We start from the raw sequence: 17,412 nt of genomic DNA on the forward strand, positions 1-17,412 counted from the left end.
GGTGGGGTCTCCAAACAGTGCTTGAATCCCTTCTTTTCTCCGGGAGTCTACAGCTGCCTACACCCTCACCATGAGGCAAGATCAAAAGGAATGCGGAGAACTGGCTGGGCTGCCTGGCTTTTGTTCTGTCCCGAAGGACACGAGGGGAATTGGAAACCTCGGGTGACCTCTGGTCTGTGGTTCAGATTGAGCACCTATGAAGCTGCCAGATAGGTCCAGTGGGCATCTCTGCCTTACATACCTAAGGATGGAAGCCCAAGGGACAAGGTAAGAGATGCCTTCAAGGGTTGACTGGTCCCTGATTGGAAAAGGAAACAGTGGACAGGCTTTCTGAGTCTTGCCCTGGAAGCTTTGCACAACTGCTAACTCCAGTGTGTCTGCAACAAGAGGAAGTGCAGACATTTGCAGCAGGCCGTCTCAGAAGTCCAGCTTTGTCTTTGTGCGTGATGTGCTTGCCTTAGCTCTTTTGAGACGGCAGCTTGTGTAACCTGTCTTGACTGTTATCCTGAATCCTCCAGACTGCCCCACTGAAGGTGGCTTTCAATGGCTGTGACAGTCATGCTGAGCTGGACCAAGGCCATCCTCCCAGTGGCCTCTGGATGGCCATGGAAGGCTAGAAGGTGCTGCTGGGTAGGGTTGGTCTCTGGGATGATATTCCCAGGGTTGGAGGGATTTGGGCTTTAGATTCTGTCCAGCCATCCTAGTCAGCTTGCCCTGGCCTCACCTCGGCCAGCTGGGCTCTGCAGTCCAGCAGGTCATCCCGGAGCCGGGCAATGTCCTGTGTGTGCTGGGCCAGTGTGTGGTTCAGCTTGTCTATGTGGCCCCACAGGCCCTCCCTGGACCTCCGCTGCTCAGTAGGCAAATCGTTCAGGTGGGCAGGCAACAAGCCCAGCCTCTCATAGGCTCCCTCCACTTGAGCCACCCGCTGGTCAAAGTGGCCCACTGTGTGCTGGAGTTCCTGGGCCGTGTCCCTGCAGCGGCTCAACCCTCCAGCCACGTTGGCCACACCGGCCTTGAGCTTCTCCAGCTCCCCTCGCAGGTTCAAGACCTGCCTGTGGCCAGCCTGAAGCCTTGACCCTTGCCGGCTGACCTGTTCCTGGATGGCGTGAACTTCAGCTTCCACCTTTCGCTCTCGTTCATCCAGGGACGTGTTGGCGGCCAAGAAGGCGTCAGAGTACTGGCTGACAGAGTCACTGAGGCCTGTGAGTGATTTGCTCACTGAGTTCAAGTTGACCTTCAACAAAGTGATCTCGCCTTGGAGCGAGCTGCCTGTCCCTTCTGCCAGCTGCCCCTGAACTTCGGCTACTGTGCCATTGAGCCGTTGGAGCAGAGCAGTGTGACTGGCCACCTGGTGTAGGAGGGCCTCACTCCGGCTCTGCCAGGCCTTCACCTCTGCCACGAGGTTGTCCAGGATGGCCGAGGTGGTACTTGGGGTACATGAGGTCTCCAGGGAGACCAGCCGTTGTTCCAGCACGGCTAGCTCTGTCTGAATGAGCGGCCGTGCTGATCTGTCTGGTGTGGCACTGTGGTGGCTTAGCTCTCCAGTCAGAGCTGCCAGCCGCTCCTCCAGGCTCTGCACACGCTCTTCCAGCATAGACCCGAAGCCACCGACACCCCAGCCCCCCATCTCCATTCTCAGACAGCAGCCCCTGGCTCCATTCTCGGTCCCGTTGATGGTCTCGAGGCCCTCAAGCAACCCCTCCAGTCCTCCCTGGAGCATTGCAGCTGAGAGGCGCGCCAGCTCATCTGCAGCCAGGGTGCTGAGGCCGCCTTGGGCCTCCGTGACAGCCTGCAGGTTCCTCTCAAGGCTGTCCACGCGGGCACTGATCAAAGCCAGTTGACCGCAGCAGGTGCCTGCACCGGTCAGAGTCAGACCTTGCAGCTGAGTGCCCAGCTGGGTGAGCTCCCTCCGCAGGGCCAGCTCCCGGCCGTCAAGGCTCTGGTGCAAGCGCTGACTGGCTGCTTGGCCCTCCTCGCACTGCCGCCGCACCTCCTGCACGCGCATGTCACACTCACTCTGGACACCCTGCAGTTTCTGCTCAAAGCCATCCAGCAGGCTCCCCCAGAGTCGCTGGAGCCGCTGGTCCACATACTCCTCCAGCAGTGCCAGGGACGTCAGTGGGGACGGTGGGGCTTCCCGTAGCCGCTGCAGGTGAGCCTCGTGACCGAGGGCCAGCCCACGCACCTCGTCTAACAGCTGCACCTTGGTCTGTAATGTATTGCTCACCTCTGTCACCTTGCTCAGGATTTCACCCAGAGGAGGTATGAGCGGTCCTCTGCCTCTGTCTTCTGGGTCCACCAGGCTCTCGGGGATGACCCTAAAGCCTATAGGCTCAACGGGAGCTCTGGGGTCACCTGTAATCCTATTGGGATCCTTGGGACTAGCCACCAGACCACTCAGGGTGCCATATGCTTGTGACAGGCGCCGAACATCACCCTCCAGCTGCTCTAGACGCTCGCCAAACAGCCCTTGGCCTTTTCTTCCTAAGGAAGAAGAAAGACCCCAGGAGCACCCTTAATCCTCCAACATGTATGTCCTCCTCATCCCGAGACACAGCTCCCTCACCTTTGTGATGGGGTCTGGGTGGGGAAGGTTGGAGCCTGACAGTCATGTCCCACGTGAGATGTACCTCCCCACCTCTACCCCCAGATCCATGACAGCTTAGGCAGCCTTTGACAGTCCCCTCCTGACCCTGCCACTAAGCCTAAGAAATCTGACTCCCTCTGGAGGACATCCATGGACAGACTCACCATGGGGGCTTGGGACCTCTCTGTTGTAAGAAGAAGGCCTGGGGTCTGGGACCTGCTGCCCTATGGGAGTTTGTGGCTCCGGCTCTTGGTGTGGTGGGGTAGCTCCACGGTCTGTGAGGTGTTCAGGGCAGCCTTCTCCTGTAAGGCCAGGGCAGCAACGCCAGGCCAGATCTGTCACAGTCTTGTAGCCAATCTTGTATCTGGGTCTGAGCACTGAGCGGTACCTGGATCAGAGAGAGGGGACAAGGGAGCAACTTCTTGTACCTGTGGGCTGAGATTTCTGCCCCCTAGCTGGCATTCCAGACAATCTCTACTCCCAGGGGGTTTCCTTTTCTGACCCCCTAGGTGACAAAACCATATGATGGAGTGGGCCTCACAGAGGCCCTGAGTCCTCTGAGTGAAGGACAGATGGACAAGCCCCATGCAATACTGTTTGTGTAGAGAATGCTAGTAGGTACTTAGCCCCAAGACGACTACTAGGTCCCAGTCAGCTCCTGCTGCCATAGGAAAGTCCATTCTGGATTTAGCAGAGCCTCTGGGAATCGGGAGGAAGTTTCAAGCTCCCGGGGTGTGGAGGAGATAATGCACCAGAGCTGCACTCGCAATCCCTGCACTTCTCGCAGCTCCCACCAGCTGCTTTTCTTGCCAGCCATCTCTGGCTTACTTGAGGAACTGGGCTCTGCTTAAAAGCTGGCATGGGGCACCTCTGAGCTCTGCTCAGAGGCTAGTGTGAGCAGGAAGAGAGGGCCCAAAAGTGCAGGCAGGGCTCACTGGGGACCTCTTCCCCTTACCTGATCATGCACCTGCTCACTCTGGTAGAGCCGGGCATAGGTCTGTTTGCACGCTGCTACATTTAAACTCTCCGAATGTAGACAGCTATGTCCCATCCCCTGTCTGGCCTGTCTGGCCTACTATGCTGGAGCCTCTGGCTTCCATCTCTGCCTCACCTTTTCCTGGTCACCAGAGCCTACTTCGTGTGCGTGCGCATGCGTGTGTGTGTGTGTGTGTGTGTGTGGTATCAACCTATCCTCTCCTTCCTTAACCTCTGCCTCTGCCACATCTTCTTAGCCCAGCCTCCCTCTTGTATCCCTGAGGTTTCTGGGCTCTAAACTGAGCCTATCCTTGTCTCTGCTGGGTAAGATCTGCTGCAAGTTTAGAATTGTGCGCAGGGGGCAGGAGTCTTTCATGGCCTCTTTCAGGGATCCGGGTCTGCTGTAGGCAGCACTATGGGGGCTCTTAGATGTCCCGGGTACAGCAGCCCTTTGTGGATATGGCTCTGTTCTCTGCTGGAGGCAGCGCCTGGGGTTTACTCACCTGACCGTGGAGGGGCAGTTGGGCCCCCACCCACACTGGTGGTACTCAGCCTTTACATAGCTCTCTGCTCCCTCCTGTAGGACGCAGGTCACGTTCCTGTGCACCACATAGGCACAGAGGGACCTGGAGGGGGAAATGGCACCTCTGGAATATTTGGCCCGAGCCCCCACCTGTTGGTCTCAGGAGACACCCCCCCCCCATGTCTCTTTTATCTATTTGTGTTCTATGGAAGCCTGGACCATTGCCTGGGGTCCAGATCTTCTGGGCTGGGCCCAGTTCCACTGCTGGGCTCTGATCTGTCCTTGATGGGTGGCTGCTGAGCCAAATGCACAGGGTGGCCATCTAACCTTCCTAGAAGGCCTTCTCAGCTCCCCGCCTCACATTCTGCTTTCTCTCCCAGTCTCCAACTTCTTCACTATTTCTAAACTCCTTATCGCGGCCTTCAAAGCTTCTGAGGGCGCAACTTAGTAACTTCCTTTTAAATCACGCTTTCCTCCTTCGTCCCCTGAAAAAGCTCTCTGGCCTCTGCGTTGCCATTTCCTTGCCTTCCCTTCTAGGAAGCCTGCTCCGATGCTCGGGGGCTCGCAGAGCGTGGTTGTGGGCTGGGTAGTCGCCCACACGATCTTACATTCCACTGGAATTCAAATTCGGGTACAAACCGACCACTGTGGAAGTCTGTCTGTTCTACAGTACAAGCCCAGGACCCACAAGTCCTCACTAGCTCTGCGGTTCAGCCACCTCGGGGCTCCCACAGGGTTCCGGGGGGCCAGACCGCAGGAGGGGAGGAGCGACTACCTACAGTAAGCGTGGGTCTATCCACAACCGCGCGGGGCAAAGGAGAGACAGAAGGCAAGGGATGGAGGAGCCCCGCGTGTTCCAGGCGAGGACAGCCCTTCCTCCTCTCCCTCCACCTGGTCCGCTGTGCCTGGAGTTTGCTCGCAGAGCAGCTGGAAAATGTTACTTCGCTGGAAAGGTTTCCACGGGCACTGCCAGGATCACAGCCGCCGCGCCAGGCCCCCTCCGCTGACTTGTTCTTCACCAACCCCGCAGCCTCCTGGAACGTGGGGCGCCCGCCCGCGTAAAAGATCGCGCCGGGGGGAACCGCCCCTTTAGTGGCTGGGGTACCCGAGTCTCGATGCCTCCGCGCGGGTCCTGGCAGGTGGGAGTGGTGGCGCGCCACGCGCTCCCCCCCCCTCCGCGTTCCCTCCCCGGCAGGGCCCCGCACTTACTTATGCGGCCCCGGGCGCAGCCGAGGACGCCATCCGGTCGTGTAGAGGCTGTAGCGGGAGGCACCGGGCTGTGCTGGCCGTGCGAGGAGCGGGGTGCCCTTGGCCTGCGCCTCCGAGAGCAGCGCCGCGACGGCGCACACCCACACGGGCAGACGGTGACCCATCGCGCTCTGTCTCCACTCGGCCCCGCGCGGTGCCTCCCGCGGAGAATCCTCCGCTCGCCAGCCCGGCTCCCGCCTCCACTAGGCGACCCCCGGAGCGCTCTTGTTCCGCCGCCTGGAGCTGCGCGGCCGCTGCGTCCCGCCGAGTGGCAGGGGCTACTCGCGGCTGGGGCCGCGCAGGGGAGGCGGGAGGCGGGCTCTGCACGGATTAGCATAAACTTGGGGCCGCGCCGCGAGCTCCGCCAGCCCCCTCCCCGTAGCCAGCCCCCGGCCCCAGATCTGAGCTGACGCCCGAGGGCCCCCCCCCCCCCCCGTGCAAACAAGACGCAGGGCGCTGAATTCCAGGAGGGTCCCCAGACATGCACAACCCCTGGTACCTCTAGGGTAGCCGGCAAGAAGCAGCAAAGCCTGGAGGCAGACCTGGTCCCCCTGCTGGGATCCCCAAACCCACTCAATATCTAGCCGGATACACTAGTCTCAAAAGTCTTACTTGCACTTGAATACTGAAGTCCAGGCCCTGGACCAGAAATGACCGTTTTTAGGGGCACACCAGGAAACTTTTTCTCAGCCACCTTCCTGAGAAAAGGTTCCGACTGACTGTCCACTGCCTATGGGCACCCCTAGGAGATCTAACACTGCAGATTTCCCTTCTCAACAACTTCCGGCGTAGAGTGGTCAGGCTGTCTGTCTGGGTTCAGTGGTGGGTCAGCACTGTGTTTCTCTTAGGTAAGAGCTCCACCCAAACACCCATTACCTCTCCAACCCCGCCAAGAATAAACTCACATTCTCCTTCACCCCCCTCCACCCCCCCCCCCCCCCCCGCCCCTGCCCCGTTTGTCTCCAATAAAAGCTTTTAATCAGGTGGGCCACAGTCTGGTGTCTGCTTCAATAATCCATTATTAGCTTCTAGTCACAGAATATTGCTACGACATCCTCATGATGTCAGGCTTCCTGCATGTTTCATTCATGAAAATGACTCTTAAAACCGGAGTTGGTCTATATTGCCCTTCTTATTGGACATCATCTTGTTAGCTGTCTTCCCTGCAAGAAAGCCTTTTGAATCCTGATTCTGTCATCCAAGAGGACCACTTCTTTCTAGCTTTTTCTCATCCTCATGGGTCCACAGCACTCTGAATCTGAACCCCTATGGTTCAGGAGCCTGCTTGGAGGTCCCTGACCCCCCTTCTCCCCACACTTCGGTGTGTTGGGGTGTGTGCTGTGTATATGCGCACATGCGTTCGGAGCTGAGGTCAACCTCAGGCGCTGATTCTTAGCCACCACCCACCTTGTTTCTTGGAGGCAAGGCTGCTCACTGTTCTGGAGTCTGCCAAGTAGGCTAGGCTGGCTGGCCAGTGAGCCCCAGTGACTCCAATTCCACCTCTCCGGCACTGGGTTTACAAGTTCTTGCCACCATGTCTGGCTGGTTTTTCTTTCTCTTTTTCTTTTTAGAATCAAATTGAAGTCTTCATGTTTGCACCGCAAGCAAGCATTCCACTGACTGAGCTGTCTCCCCCAACTCCAGTTTCTTCCTAAAGTAACTTTGAGGGGCTGGAGAGATGGTTCAGCAGTTAAAAGCATTTGCTGCACTTGAAGAGCGCAATTCCCGAGGACCTGACCTCCTGGCCTCCTTGGGGGACCTGACCTCCTCTTCTGGCCTCCTTGGGCACCGGATATGCAGACAAAATAACCACACATAAAATAAGTGATTTTTTAAAAAGTAATTTTGAGGTGTGAGTAAACCTATTTGGTATCCAGGATGCTGGATACTGGAAAGAGCAGTTCTGAACCCACATCTATGCCCCGCCCTCTCCAGCTGGTCCCTCGGGGCAGGCAGCTGACCTAAGCCAGGCTGATTGTCTTTTCTCCTGATCCCAGTAATGGTGGGACACAGATGAATGCAATCCCCTTTAAGGTATGAGTGTTTTAGTTTCTGAACTACCGATTCAAGCGGTTGAGAACTAACAGCATTTTATGGGACTGGAGAGATGGCCTCGTGGTTAACTGTGGGGTCAGAATGGTTGTGCACAAGTGTCTGTAACTCCAGTGCCAGGATATTCAATGCCCTCTTCTGGCTCCCTCCAGATGTAGACACACACTATGGTACACGGACATTCTTAAAACAAGATAATAAATTTTAAAAAAACTGTTTAGAAACGACAGCGATTTATCGCCCCACATTTCTGGAGGCTTAACGACCAGAATCAAAGTATTAGCTGGGAGGAATCCTTTGCCTCTTCCAGCTTCTGATGGCTTTGAGTGCTTCCTGGTTCATGTCTGCAGCGTTTCCATCTCTGCGTTAGCCTTTCTCTTGGTCTTCGCATGACCCTCTTCTGTGTTTCTGTGTTCTTATAAGGACAGCGGCCATTGAACAGCCTCATCTTAAGTAAATATATCTGCGAAGACCCTGTTTCCAAATAAGGTCACAATCTGAGGTTCTGATGGAACTAAATTTTAGCAGGACGGGGCTCTATTTAAGCCACTACAGGAGCTTTTGGAGGTGAGAAGACACACCCGGGCACGCTATGCCCACAGTCTGTGCCAGTTCGGAGTGAGGAGAGTAGCCTGGAGAAGGAAGCCACAGTGCTCGGGAAACAAAGCCATTTGGTGATGAGCCATGGCTTCCTTGATCTGCTTCTAATAATCCACCATTTGAGCTAGCGTCAATGGGTCAGGCCACTCTCCAGATACACCCAGTGCCTCACGTTTACCAGAGATGTTAGGAGCCGTTTACTAGTTTGGGGTACTTGTGCTCTTGAAGCCATTGACTTCCTGCTTTCCAGAAAGTGGAACGTATGAAGGGCAAAAGAACAGAGCCCAGTTCCTCACCCTGCTGGCTTCTGACTGCTCGGCAGCACCACTCAGCTGGCTCTGGGAGAAAGCTCCCTCACCCCACAAGCTGTGATCTTTTTCCAAAGGGTTCCACCCCTTCATCTCAGTCCCTTCCCCAGCCCCAGATGTGGGGCCCACAACTCACAGGAAGGAGGCTGGACCCTGTTTGTACTTGAGAATGTCCATGTTGAACGGGGGGCTAGAAGGACAGATGGGTCTCGCTTCCCCCTTCCCAGGTGGCTGACATCAAAAAAAGACTCCTCTAATTGGAACAGTTTGGGGAGCCAGTGCCTGGGCCCCATCCCTGTGGAGGAGGAGGAGTACATCGGCACAGGAAGATGCTCAGGGGCTTGGCTGGATACAGTCAGAGACTGGGGTCTCCCTGTGGATGATGAGGCCATGCTGCATCTGCCAGACAGGAAACCTAGGGAGGCCAGAGGCAGAAGAGGGAGGCAGACAGTCATGTCCTCCCTGACTCAGAAGGGAGTCTCTCCACCTGGACGGAGACTCCAGAGGCACCACACACAGAAGCACAGTTTCCATTCACGTGACGTGTGCAGGCACCTCCAGACACAATTCACAATTAGCTGCACTGTCTCATGGAAACATGCGCACCCCACAGAGGCACACACATCCTCTACCTCTATAGCCCTGGTTAACAGGCATCCCCAGGGACGCTATCAGGATGACCCAAGCACCCTAGAGGGACACAAAAGTAAATGTTTGCGTTTAGAATGCTTCAGCGGTGTTGGGGTGGGGGAGGTGGGGGAGAACCTCGACTGGAGCTGCCCTGCTTCCTTGGTGGACCTCCTCCTGAGGCAGAAGAGAGAACAGATACAGAGAGGTAGGCTTATCTGTGGTGCGTGAGTCTGGGGCCCTGATGCTGGGCATGCTCTGTGTTTTGGGCCCCTCCCTTCTCCATCTCCATGCCCTCCTCAGAAGTGGGTTCCAACGCAGATGATGGTAGTGCTTGCCTTTCATCCCAGCACTTAGAAGGCAGAGGCAGGTGGATTTCTGTGAGTTCAAGGCCAGCTTGGTCTACAAAGCGAGTTCCAGGACAGGGTTCATAAAAAGAAAAAAAAAAAAAGAAGTTGGTCCCTGTCTTCTTCCTAGCCTCCTTCTGTCTCACTGAGGGTATATGATTCTTTGTTTATCCAAAGATCATCACCTAAGATTGTTAAAAGCCACACACTTTACGGAATGTAGCTCTTCTAGCGGACAGAAATAGAATGCTTAGATTTGGCCAGCTTTCTGGCAGGGGCCCTCCCTCCTGCAGATGAGCCCCTGCTGCTCAGAGAGGCACAGCCCATGCTTCCTAAGCCAACTGTGGAGGCACCTACACTAAGGTATGGGGTCTCGACTCTACCCAGACCATCACCCCTGCTTACCTTCCCAACCTTTTCTTTCTACACACGCACGCCTGGGCCTCTCCGTTAAACGCTGTTTACAAGTCTGCGCTCTCAAAGCCCATCCATTTGGACTACACATGCACCATCAAAAAGGGTGACTGTCAAATGTATACAAGTTCCTGGGGCAGCAGCTCGCAGTGGAGCTTTCCAGGTAGACAAAAACCACTTGTTCAGGACCCTGAGTGCAGAGACATGCGTAGATGTACAGCCCAGAGGTGAGGACCAGGGAGAGTGAAACTGGACTCCGCAAAGCCCAATGGACTCTCATGGAGTAAGAGTGGCTTAGAAACACCTTCAGCATTGTGCAGTGCTGACGGGGTCTAGATGTGGACACATGCAAGCCAGATGCATGTATTATGCAAATTATATGCAAAATGCATGTGTGGGCCTCTCAGCTTGCCAATGCCAGATGTGGCCCTTGGGGACTCTGAATTTAACTGAGCACTGTTGTAGGGTACGAGTGTGACCCAGCTTCTTATGGTTGGCAGGGGGAGCTGAATTCAAGTTACTCCCACAGAAGGGGCTGAAAGCAACCAGGGATGAAATCGCCTGCGTTTGAGTTTCAGATCTTCCTCTCCCAGTTATATCATCTGTCTGAGGTCCCATCGCTCCTGCCAGCCCGTACTGCCACATGCAAAGTGACCATTATGCGGACTAGATAAGAACAGTGGCCTCACACTTGGGTGCACAGATGCCCAGTGAGTGGGACAGTGCTCAGCGGAGAGTCTTTCTCTGGAGGAGAGTGGGCATCTGTCCCTGTGACCGCTCCACTATGTTCCCTTGGGCTGTGGTTAGGCCCCTCTTCCAAGGCAGCAGGCCCATGGGAGGATGGGATTGTTAGTGATGGGGGAGCCAGTATCCTCACTTCTCAGCCCTTGGGAAACCTGTCAGAGGTTCCACACCACAGGGGGCGCTGTCTGCACCCTGCACACACACCCCAACCTGGCCAGTGTACCCACCCATTCTCTTGTAGGTGTGATAGGTCCCTTTGTGCTGTGAATCATCCTGACTGATGACATCTCCAGGGAATTCTAGAACCTTCCTCCATACAGGTCACAAAAAGTAGCCTCCTTGCCTTAGGGCACAGGTTGGCAGCACAACATGGTTTATGCCACAAAGCCCCTGGATTGGGCTCTGTCTGAACTCTACCTGAGATCTGCTCTGTACTCCTATCTTCTTCCTCTTCTTTCCCTTGAGTGTGGATGTGGTGTGTGTGCGTGTGAGGTGTGTGTGTGTGCACGCACGCGTGTTTGAGGTGTGTGTTTCTGTGTCTGTGTGTGTCCTGAGAGCACCCCCCTCACGTCCTAGTAAGTCCCTAGAATCTAGATCCCTGCCTCAGGCTCTGATTCCAGAAGCCTAACTCAATTCAGGGAGATAGATACGTAAGCAGAAGAGTCCTTGACCACGAAGCTCTGTGTGGTCAGGGACCACAGAGAGCAAAACAGTTAGATGCCTGGGCTTAGGGCGCGAAAGGATATGTCACAAAACAGGTCCTATGGAAGTCACCGTGTTAGGGGAGAGCACCAAGCGGTGCTCATAGCATGTACATGACCAAGACATAGGAGAGAGCTTCATGTGTTTGGTGAACATTGCAAGGCTCTGAGCCACCCAGATCCCAAGAGAGCTTTCTAGGGACAGACAAGAGGCATATCCAACATCCTAATGCAAAGTCACAGGTTACATATCAGAGAGCTGCCACTGCAAAACCCCAGGCTGCTGGTGCATGAAGTGGGTACAAAAGGGACCAGCGAGGCAGCCACTGCCACTCTGAGTTATCAGGACACCAGAATGGATGCCAAGGCTAGACCTCATAGGCTTCCAGGGTCAGTAGTCAGCAGAATGGATGCCAAGGCTAGACCTCATAGGCTTCCAGGTCAATAGTCAGCAGAATGGATGCCAAGGCTAGACCTCATAGGCTTCCAGGTCAGTAGTCAACAGAATGGATGCCAAGGCTAGACCTCATAGGCTTCCAGGGTCAGTAGTCAGCAGAATGGATGCCAAGGCTAGACCTCATAGGCTTCCAGGTCAATAGTCAACAGAATGGATGCCAAGGCTAGACCTCATAGGCTTCCAGGGTCAGTAGTCAGCAGGCCCCGGAGGCTGATCTGAGGCTGTAGATGTAGAAAGACATCTGGAAGGTGCTAGCAGGAGGACACAAAACTCTGGGACCAAAACGTAAGTAATGGATGGGGGTGGGGGTTGTCAAGTTCAGGGAGAGGACCCTGCAATGTCACTGTCCTTCAAGCAAAGCCAGAGCCAGAGCAAGCCTTTAGGGGTGGAAGGCTGATTCCGGTCAGCGCTGGAGTTGCTCCTGTCTGTGGTCGGCATCGGTCTAGGGCTTGGGATGGGGACAGGCTGGAGGGGAGCAGAGCTGCTCAGGCGCTGAGTCGGGGATGGTTGGGCCCTGGGAACGGTTTCCGCCCATTCTCGTCTATTCACAAGCACTGGAGTAAAAATGTACACAGGATTATCATCCAGAGAAGAGACAAGGCTGTGTGATGGGAGGATGTGGAGAGGCCAAAAACAGACAAGAGAAACAGCTGCCCTGGTGGGGGCGGGGGCGTGCCTTGCTGTTGCCATGGAAAATTCATGCTTGGGCAGACAGAACCCAGCCTTCACCCCAAACTGTCCTTATCGCAGGCCCGCTCTGCTGTGACTCCTCAGTTCGCTGAGACATCTGCTGGGCACTGCTTTGGTGTGGGAGTCTGTCCCCTGCACTCTGGACTGAGAGAAGCAGAGGCGGAGGGGAGCTGGCAGATGTACCAGGAGGAATATCTGGGGAGAAAAGTGTGCTCTCGTCAGGGCGAAGGGATTCAGGTGGGCATAGACCGTGTGCAGCCTGGAGACCAGAGGTGGTGTCTAGACACTCTTGGTGTCCAGCCCCCCATGAATCCACTGGAGACTGACTCTAACACCGCCCAGCTTCTGTGTGTCCCTCTGCTGTGCTCCATTACAGATGGGCTGTTCCAGACCACCTGAAAAATGGACCAGTCATGGGTTTAGATGGTGATTCTGTGTGTGTGTGTGTGTGTGTGTGTGTGTGTGCGCGCGCGCATGAGCCAGCTTGACTGGATCCTGGAAGAGCTGCCAAGCCTTCCGAAAGTCTTATCACTACTGTGGACTCTAATTCCAGTTGGTGGACCAACTGGGTGATCCCAGCCATCTCAGCCTTGGCTGTAGCCCTGAGATATCGCCTCTACAAGGCAGAAGACTAACTTGCCTCTCCAAACCAAGAAAGGGGAAAAACTGCCCCTCAGAAGGGAGAAAAGAAGTCAGTGTTAATAATGTCGGCTGACAGACACCTTCCACTGAGAACATAATTGTAATATATCTGTTTCCCTTTCCTTCTGTGTTAGTGGAACCAATGAGGAACTCTTTGTACTCTTCAACTCTGCAAATGTGCCTTTTTTCATCAACTTCATTTGGATGTTTCTTTACTACATAATTTACTTATTGCAAGCACAATCTTTTTAAAATATATCCGGCTTTTAAAACAAAAACAAACAAACAAAAAAAGAAGGATGTGTGGGTGTCCATGGCCAGGCCATAGAGGAGGGCAGGAGCAGAAAACATCTGGAGTGATCTGGAGTAGCACTCAGAACCCTGGGAGGGGCTCCGGAGTGACCACTGGATTCTTGTCCCTCTGCTGGGACAGTAGAGAGAGGTGGCACAAGTTTGGAGGGAAGTTGCCCATTTCTGTCGGGTGTCAGATGTAGTACGAATTCTAATTGTTTTTAATAAAAACCCGGAGTCGGATATTAGGGGGTGAAAGCTGAAAGATCAGAGAAGCAGACTGCACCCCAGACTGCATTCTCTGACTGCCTGCTTCAGACTGCACCTCAGGACTGCATCCTCAGACTGCATTCTCTGACTGCCTGCTTCAGACTGCACCTCAGGACTGCAACTGTCTCCACCAAACCTTAGACTGAATCTGAGCTCCTGTCTCCTCCCTCCTTATCATTTCCTGTCTCCACCTCCCCGGTGCTGGGATTAAAGATGTGAGCCACCACTACCTGGCTCTGTTTCGCTTAGAGCCTGGATCAATCTAGTGTAGCCCAGGATGGCCTTGAACTCACAGAGACCCGTTGATCTCTGCCTCCTGAGATTAAAGGTGTGTGCCAGCACTGCCTGGCCTCTAGTGGCTTAGCTCTGCACTCTGATCTTCAGGCAAGCTTTATTTGTTAAAACACAAAACAAAATATCACCAGATCTGTAGTTACAAGGAAGGATTCAGGAAGAGCTGCTGGGGATGAGAACTCATCAGGCGTCCATAAAATACCCAGGAGGAGGGCTGGGCGATGGTGGTGCACACCTTTAATCCCAGCACCTAGGAGGCAGAGGCAGGCAGATCTCTGTGAGGCCAGCTTGGTTTACAAGAGCTAGTTCCAGGACAGTTAGGGCTGTTACACAGAGAAATCTTGTCTTGAAAAAATACAGAAATAAACAACAACAACAACAACAACAAAAAGATACCCTGGAGGAGATGACCAGGGGCATCAGGCTGTCTATAGCCTTGGGTCCCATTTGTCCACTGCACCTCCCAACTTGGAGTGTTGGGCTGAGCTTCAGGTTCAGGTTCTGGAGGCTTGCCCCATGCAGCACAGCTCTGGTCAGGGCTCCTACTGGAGTCACAGGCAGATGGCTGGCTGGGGGTCCTTCTCCCAGACATTTGTCAAAGGCCCTGGTCAGAAGGCAGCCCAGGTAGTTGGTTGCTGACCCCAAGGCTGTTCCACTGGCACCCCCGTCTTCGCAGCCCTTTCCTAATTCTTCCTGGGTGTCCTTCCCAGGGGCCTTCACCATCCTTAAACCCCACTCTCCCAGAATCAGGAACAGCCTTGATTGCTCATTATGTTTAGAACCCAAATTGTCGGTCAATGAGAAACTAATTTCCCCAATTTAGGCATTCAAATACCAGTTGGACTGCATTCCTGGGAGGAGGGGGGAAGTGTCCATTCCTCTTTGGGGAAGATTGTCTTAAGAAGAATGGAATCTGCAGGGTGGTCATAGCAAGGAACTTTAATCCCAGCACTCCCAGAAGCAGGAGGACCTCTGAGTTAGAGCCCAATCTGGTCTACAGAGTGAGTTTCAGGACAGCCATTGCAACAACAAAATAAAGGAGGGGGTGGGGGAGGGGGAGGAGTGGGGAGAGGAGGAGGAAGAAGGAGAAGAAGGGAGGGAATGGGAGCTTCCAATGAATTAGAAGATAGAGGCAAAAGTGTTTATAACAAAACAAGTAAAGTTTTCAAAACCTGTGCCCTCTCTTTACCAGAAGCTGGAGAGAAATGAACTTTTCTGCAAGAGTTCTGAACAGGGGAATGAAGGTCCAGAGGCATTTGTGTGGCAAGAAGCCATCTGGGGGCACTGCAGAAAAAATCTAAGAGAAAGGTATTGGGGAGGAAAATCAGAAAGATGTGGTCAGGGACTCATGGAGACAGACAGCAGCCAAGCCAAGGAGGATGACTTATGTCTCTGTCTGTGAGCCACACAGAAGCAAGGACTGGGGTGTCCCTGCTTGGGTTGGGCTGAATCAAGGAAAGGGTGGGCCGAGAGGCGAGGAGAGTTAGGAATTCCGAGGGTCCGGAGGGAGTGGGATATGCTGTGATGGAGAGATGAACTTGGCAAAAAATGTTAGGGGTGAGAGCGGGGGGGGGGGGCTTGCAAGCAACAGACCTAGGTCCAAGTGAGAAGAAAAAGGATGAGGGCAAGCCAGGAGGCAGAGGCCTGTAGATTGGTGGGAGTTTTGGGGTGGAGATGGGGGTGATGGCAGGAACTGGGAACGGTCTCTGTTGCTCATGCTAACCAAGAGGCGAGACTTTCTCCTGAGATTTGGGGTGGGGATGGAGGGATATTTAAGTTTGGGTCAGGAGAGGTGAATGTCTGAGGAATGGCTAGACACAGCATCTGTTCACAGCCTTGATAACTTGCGGGCGGAGACAAAATCACGTTCTTAGAAGACGTAGGGAGGGGATGCAAAGGCAGACGGGAAAGCCTGGCGGGAGTCAAGATCAGTGTTCACAGAAAACAGAATCAGCGGGAACTCAACTGGCCCTTCGAGCACCACCTGAAATACATATGCAAATTACAAAGCACGATTCTGCTATTTGTTTTACGGCTGCTATGGTTTTGGATATGGTTTTCTTGCCAAACCCCATGTTGAAATTTGTCTGCCAGTGTAATGGTGCTCAGCGTGGGGACTTTGAGGCTATTCCTTGGAGAATGAACTCAGTTCTCTGGGGAATGGCTGAGCTGGCACCAGGAGAGTAGGTGGTTATAAAATGCTCCTCTGTCCCTCCTTTCTTCCCATCATGCCCCATTGGCCTTTCCGCTGCTGGGAGAGCAGCGCTAAAAGTCAAGCAGCAACCAGGACCATGCTCTCAGACGTCCACACTGTGAGATAAAACAAACCTCTTTCCTCTAGAACTTTCCCAGTCTCATGTGTTCTGTTATAATAACAGAAATGGTTCTAAAATGCAACAATGGCAAAATGACTTTAAAAAAAATTAAAAGTCACATTTTCCCTGAGAAAGAAAAAGAAGAAAAAAAAACCCTAAGAAAAATGGGAACATTTGGGAACAACTCAGCTGCTGCTCGCTTTCCATGGACGGTTTCCACCGCACCCCTACCATTTCCCCCAGTCCAGCTGGCCTGCCTTGGTTATTGCTGTTCTTGGAAATTTTCCTAATGGTTTTTGCTTCCTAAAGTCTCACTGAAGGGCAGCTGTGGTTTGACTGGTTTTAGAAGAGTCTTATTGAGGCTGGAGGATGGCTTGTTTGGTAAACTGCTTGCCCTGCAAGCATGAGGACTTGAGTTTGGGTCCTCGTCCCCCATTTAAGTCAGGCACGGTGGTGTGCACCCGTACTCCCAGCGTTTGGGAGGCAGAGACAAGAGGGTTCCTAGGGCTTGCTGGCCAACTGCTCGAGCCAGTTGATATGCTCCACATCCAGTGAGAGACCCTGCCTCAAAAAATAATGTGGGGCATCTTGGAGGAAGACACCTAATGCTGGCTCTGGACTCTGAGCACACATGGGCACCAGCGCACATACATGAAAACATATGTATTTCCAAAGAGGGTTAAATGAGGGAGACCCACCCTGAAGTGGGTGGTGCCATCCCATGGACTGGCAGCCTGATTTGAATAAAAGGGAAAAGAGAAGGCTAGGTGATTTCTCTGCTCTCTGATCTGCTCAGACAGAAGCAAGCAGCTTCGTTCTCCTGCGACCAGCCTGCCCTGTCACTCGTGCCTGGGAACGAGTCCTTCCTCTCTTAAGTTGCAGCACATCCGGTATTTGGTCAGAGCAAAGAGAAAAGCAACTAATACAGGTTTCTACTAAAAATTTATCTGTCCCTGTCTATGTCCTGCTGCTGTAACTATGAACTGGGTAAATTATACAGCCTGGAAGTTTAACTGGGAGGTGCACGCCTGTGTCCAGGTGAAGTACTACTTGCTGTATGGAAGGCATCTCATGGTAAGGGACAGAGGGAGAAAAGGAAAGGAACAGGGAGGGAGAGCCAGCAACTAACCCGGTCCTGTGATAATGGCCTTATCTGCTCATGAGGACATGGCCCTTCTCCCATGGCCCAGTCACCACTCACACACCCTGCCTTTTAGGACCTTCAGAGTGAGCATCACCATACTGCACATTGAACCAAGGGCCTCCGACAAGCTAGGTAAGCATTTGAGTGCTCAGCTCCATCCCCAGCCCTCATTTGTTTCTGATT

General features: G+C 53.8%; 1 protein-coding gene across 1 annotated transcript; it reads right to left on the reverse strand.

Moving 5' to 3' along the window:
- Positions 1 to 3: 3 nt before the first annotated feature.
- Positions 4 to 6,076, reverse strand: Emilin3 (elastin microfibril interfacer 3). The gene is made up of 4 exons (XM_075962927.1): positions 5,295 to 6,076; positions 4,066 to 4,188; positions 2,752 to 2,975; positions 4 to 2,484 (listed from the first exon to the last, which is right to left on the reverse strand). Exons 1-4 carry the CDS (start codon positions 5,456 to 5,458, stop codon positions 701 to 703), a joined length of 2,295 nt encoding a protein of 764 aa, XP_075819042.1. The 5' UTR covers positions 5,459 to 6,076; the 3' UTR covers positions 4 to 700.
- Positions 6,077 to 17,412: the final 11,336 nt, after the last annotated feature.

This window comes from Microtus pennsylvanicus, chromosome 2 (assembly GCF_037038515.1).
Source record: "Microtus pennsylvanicus isolate mMicPen1 chromosome 2, mMicPen1.hap1, whole genome shotgun sequence".
Lineage (NCBI taxonomy): Eukaryota > Metazoa > Chordata > Mammalia > Rodentia > Cricetidae > Microtus > Microtus pennsylvanicus.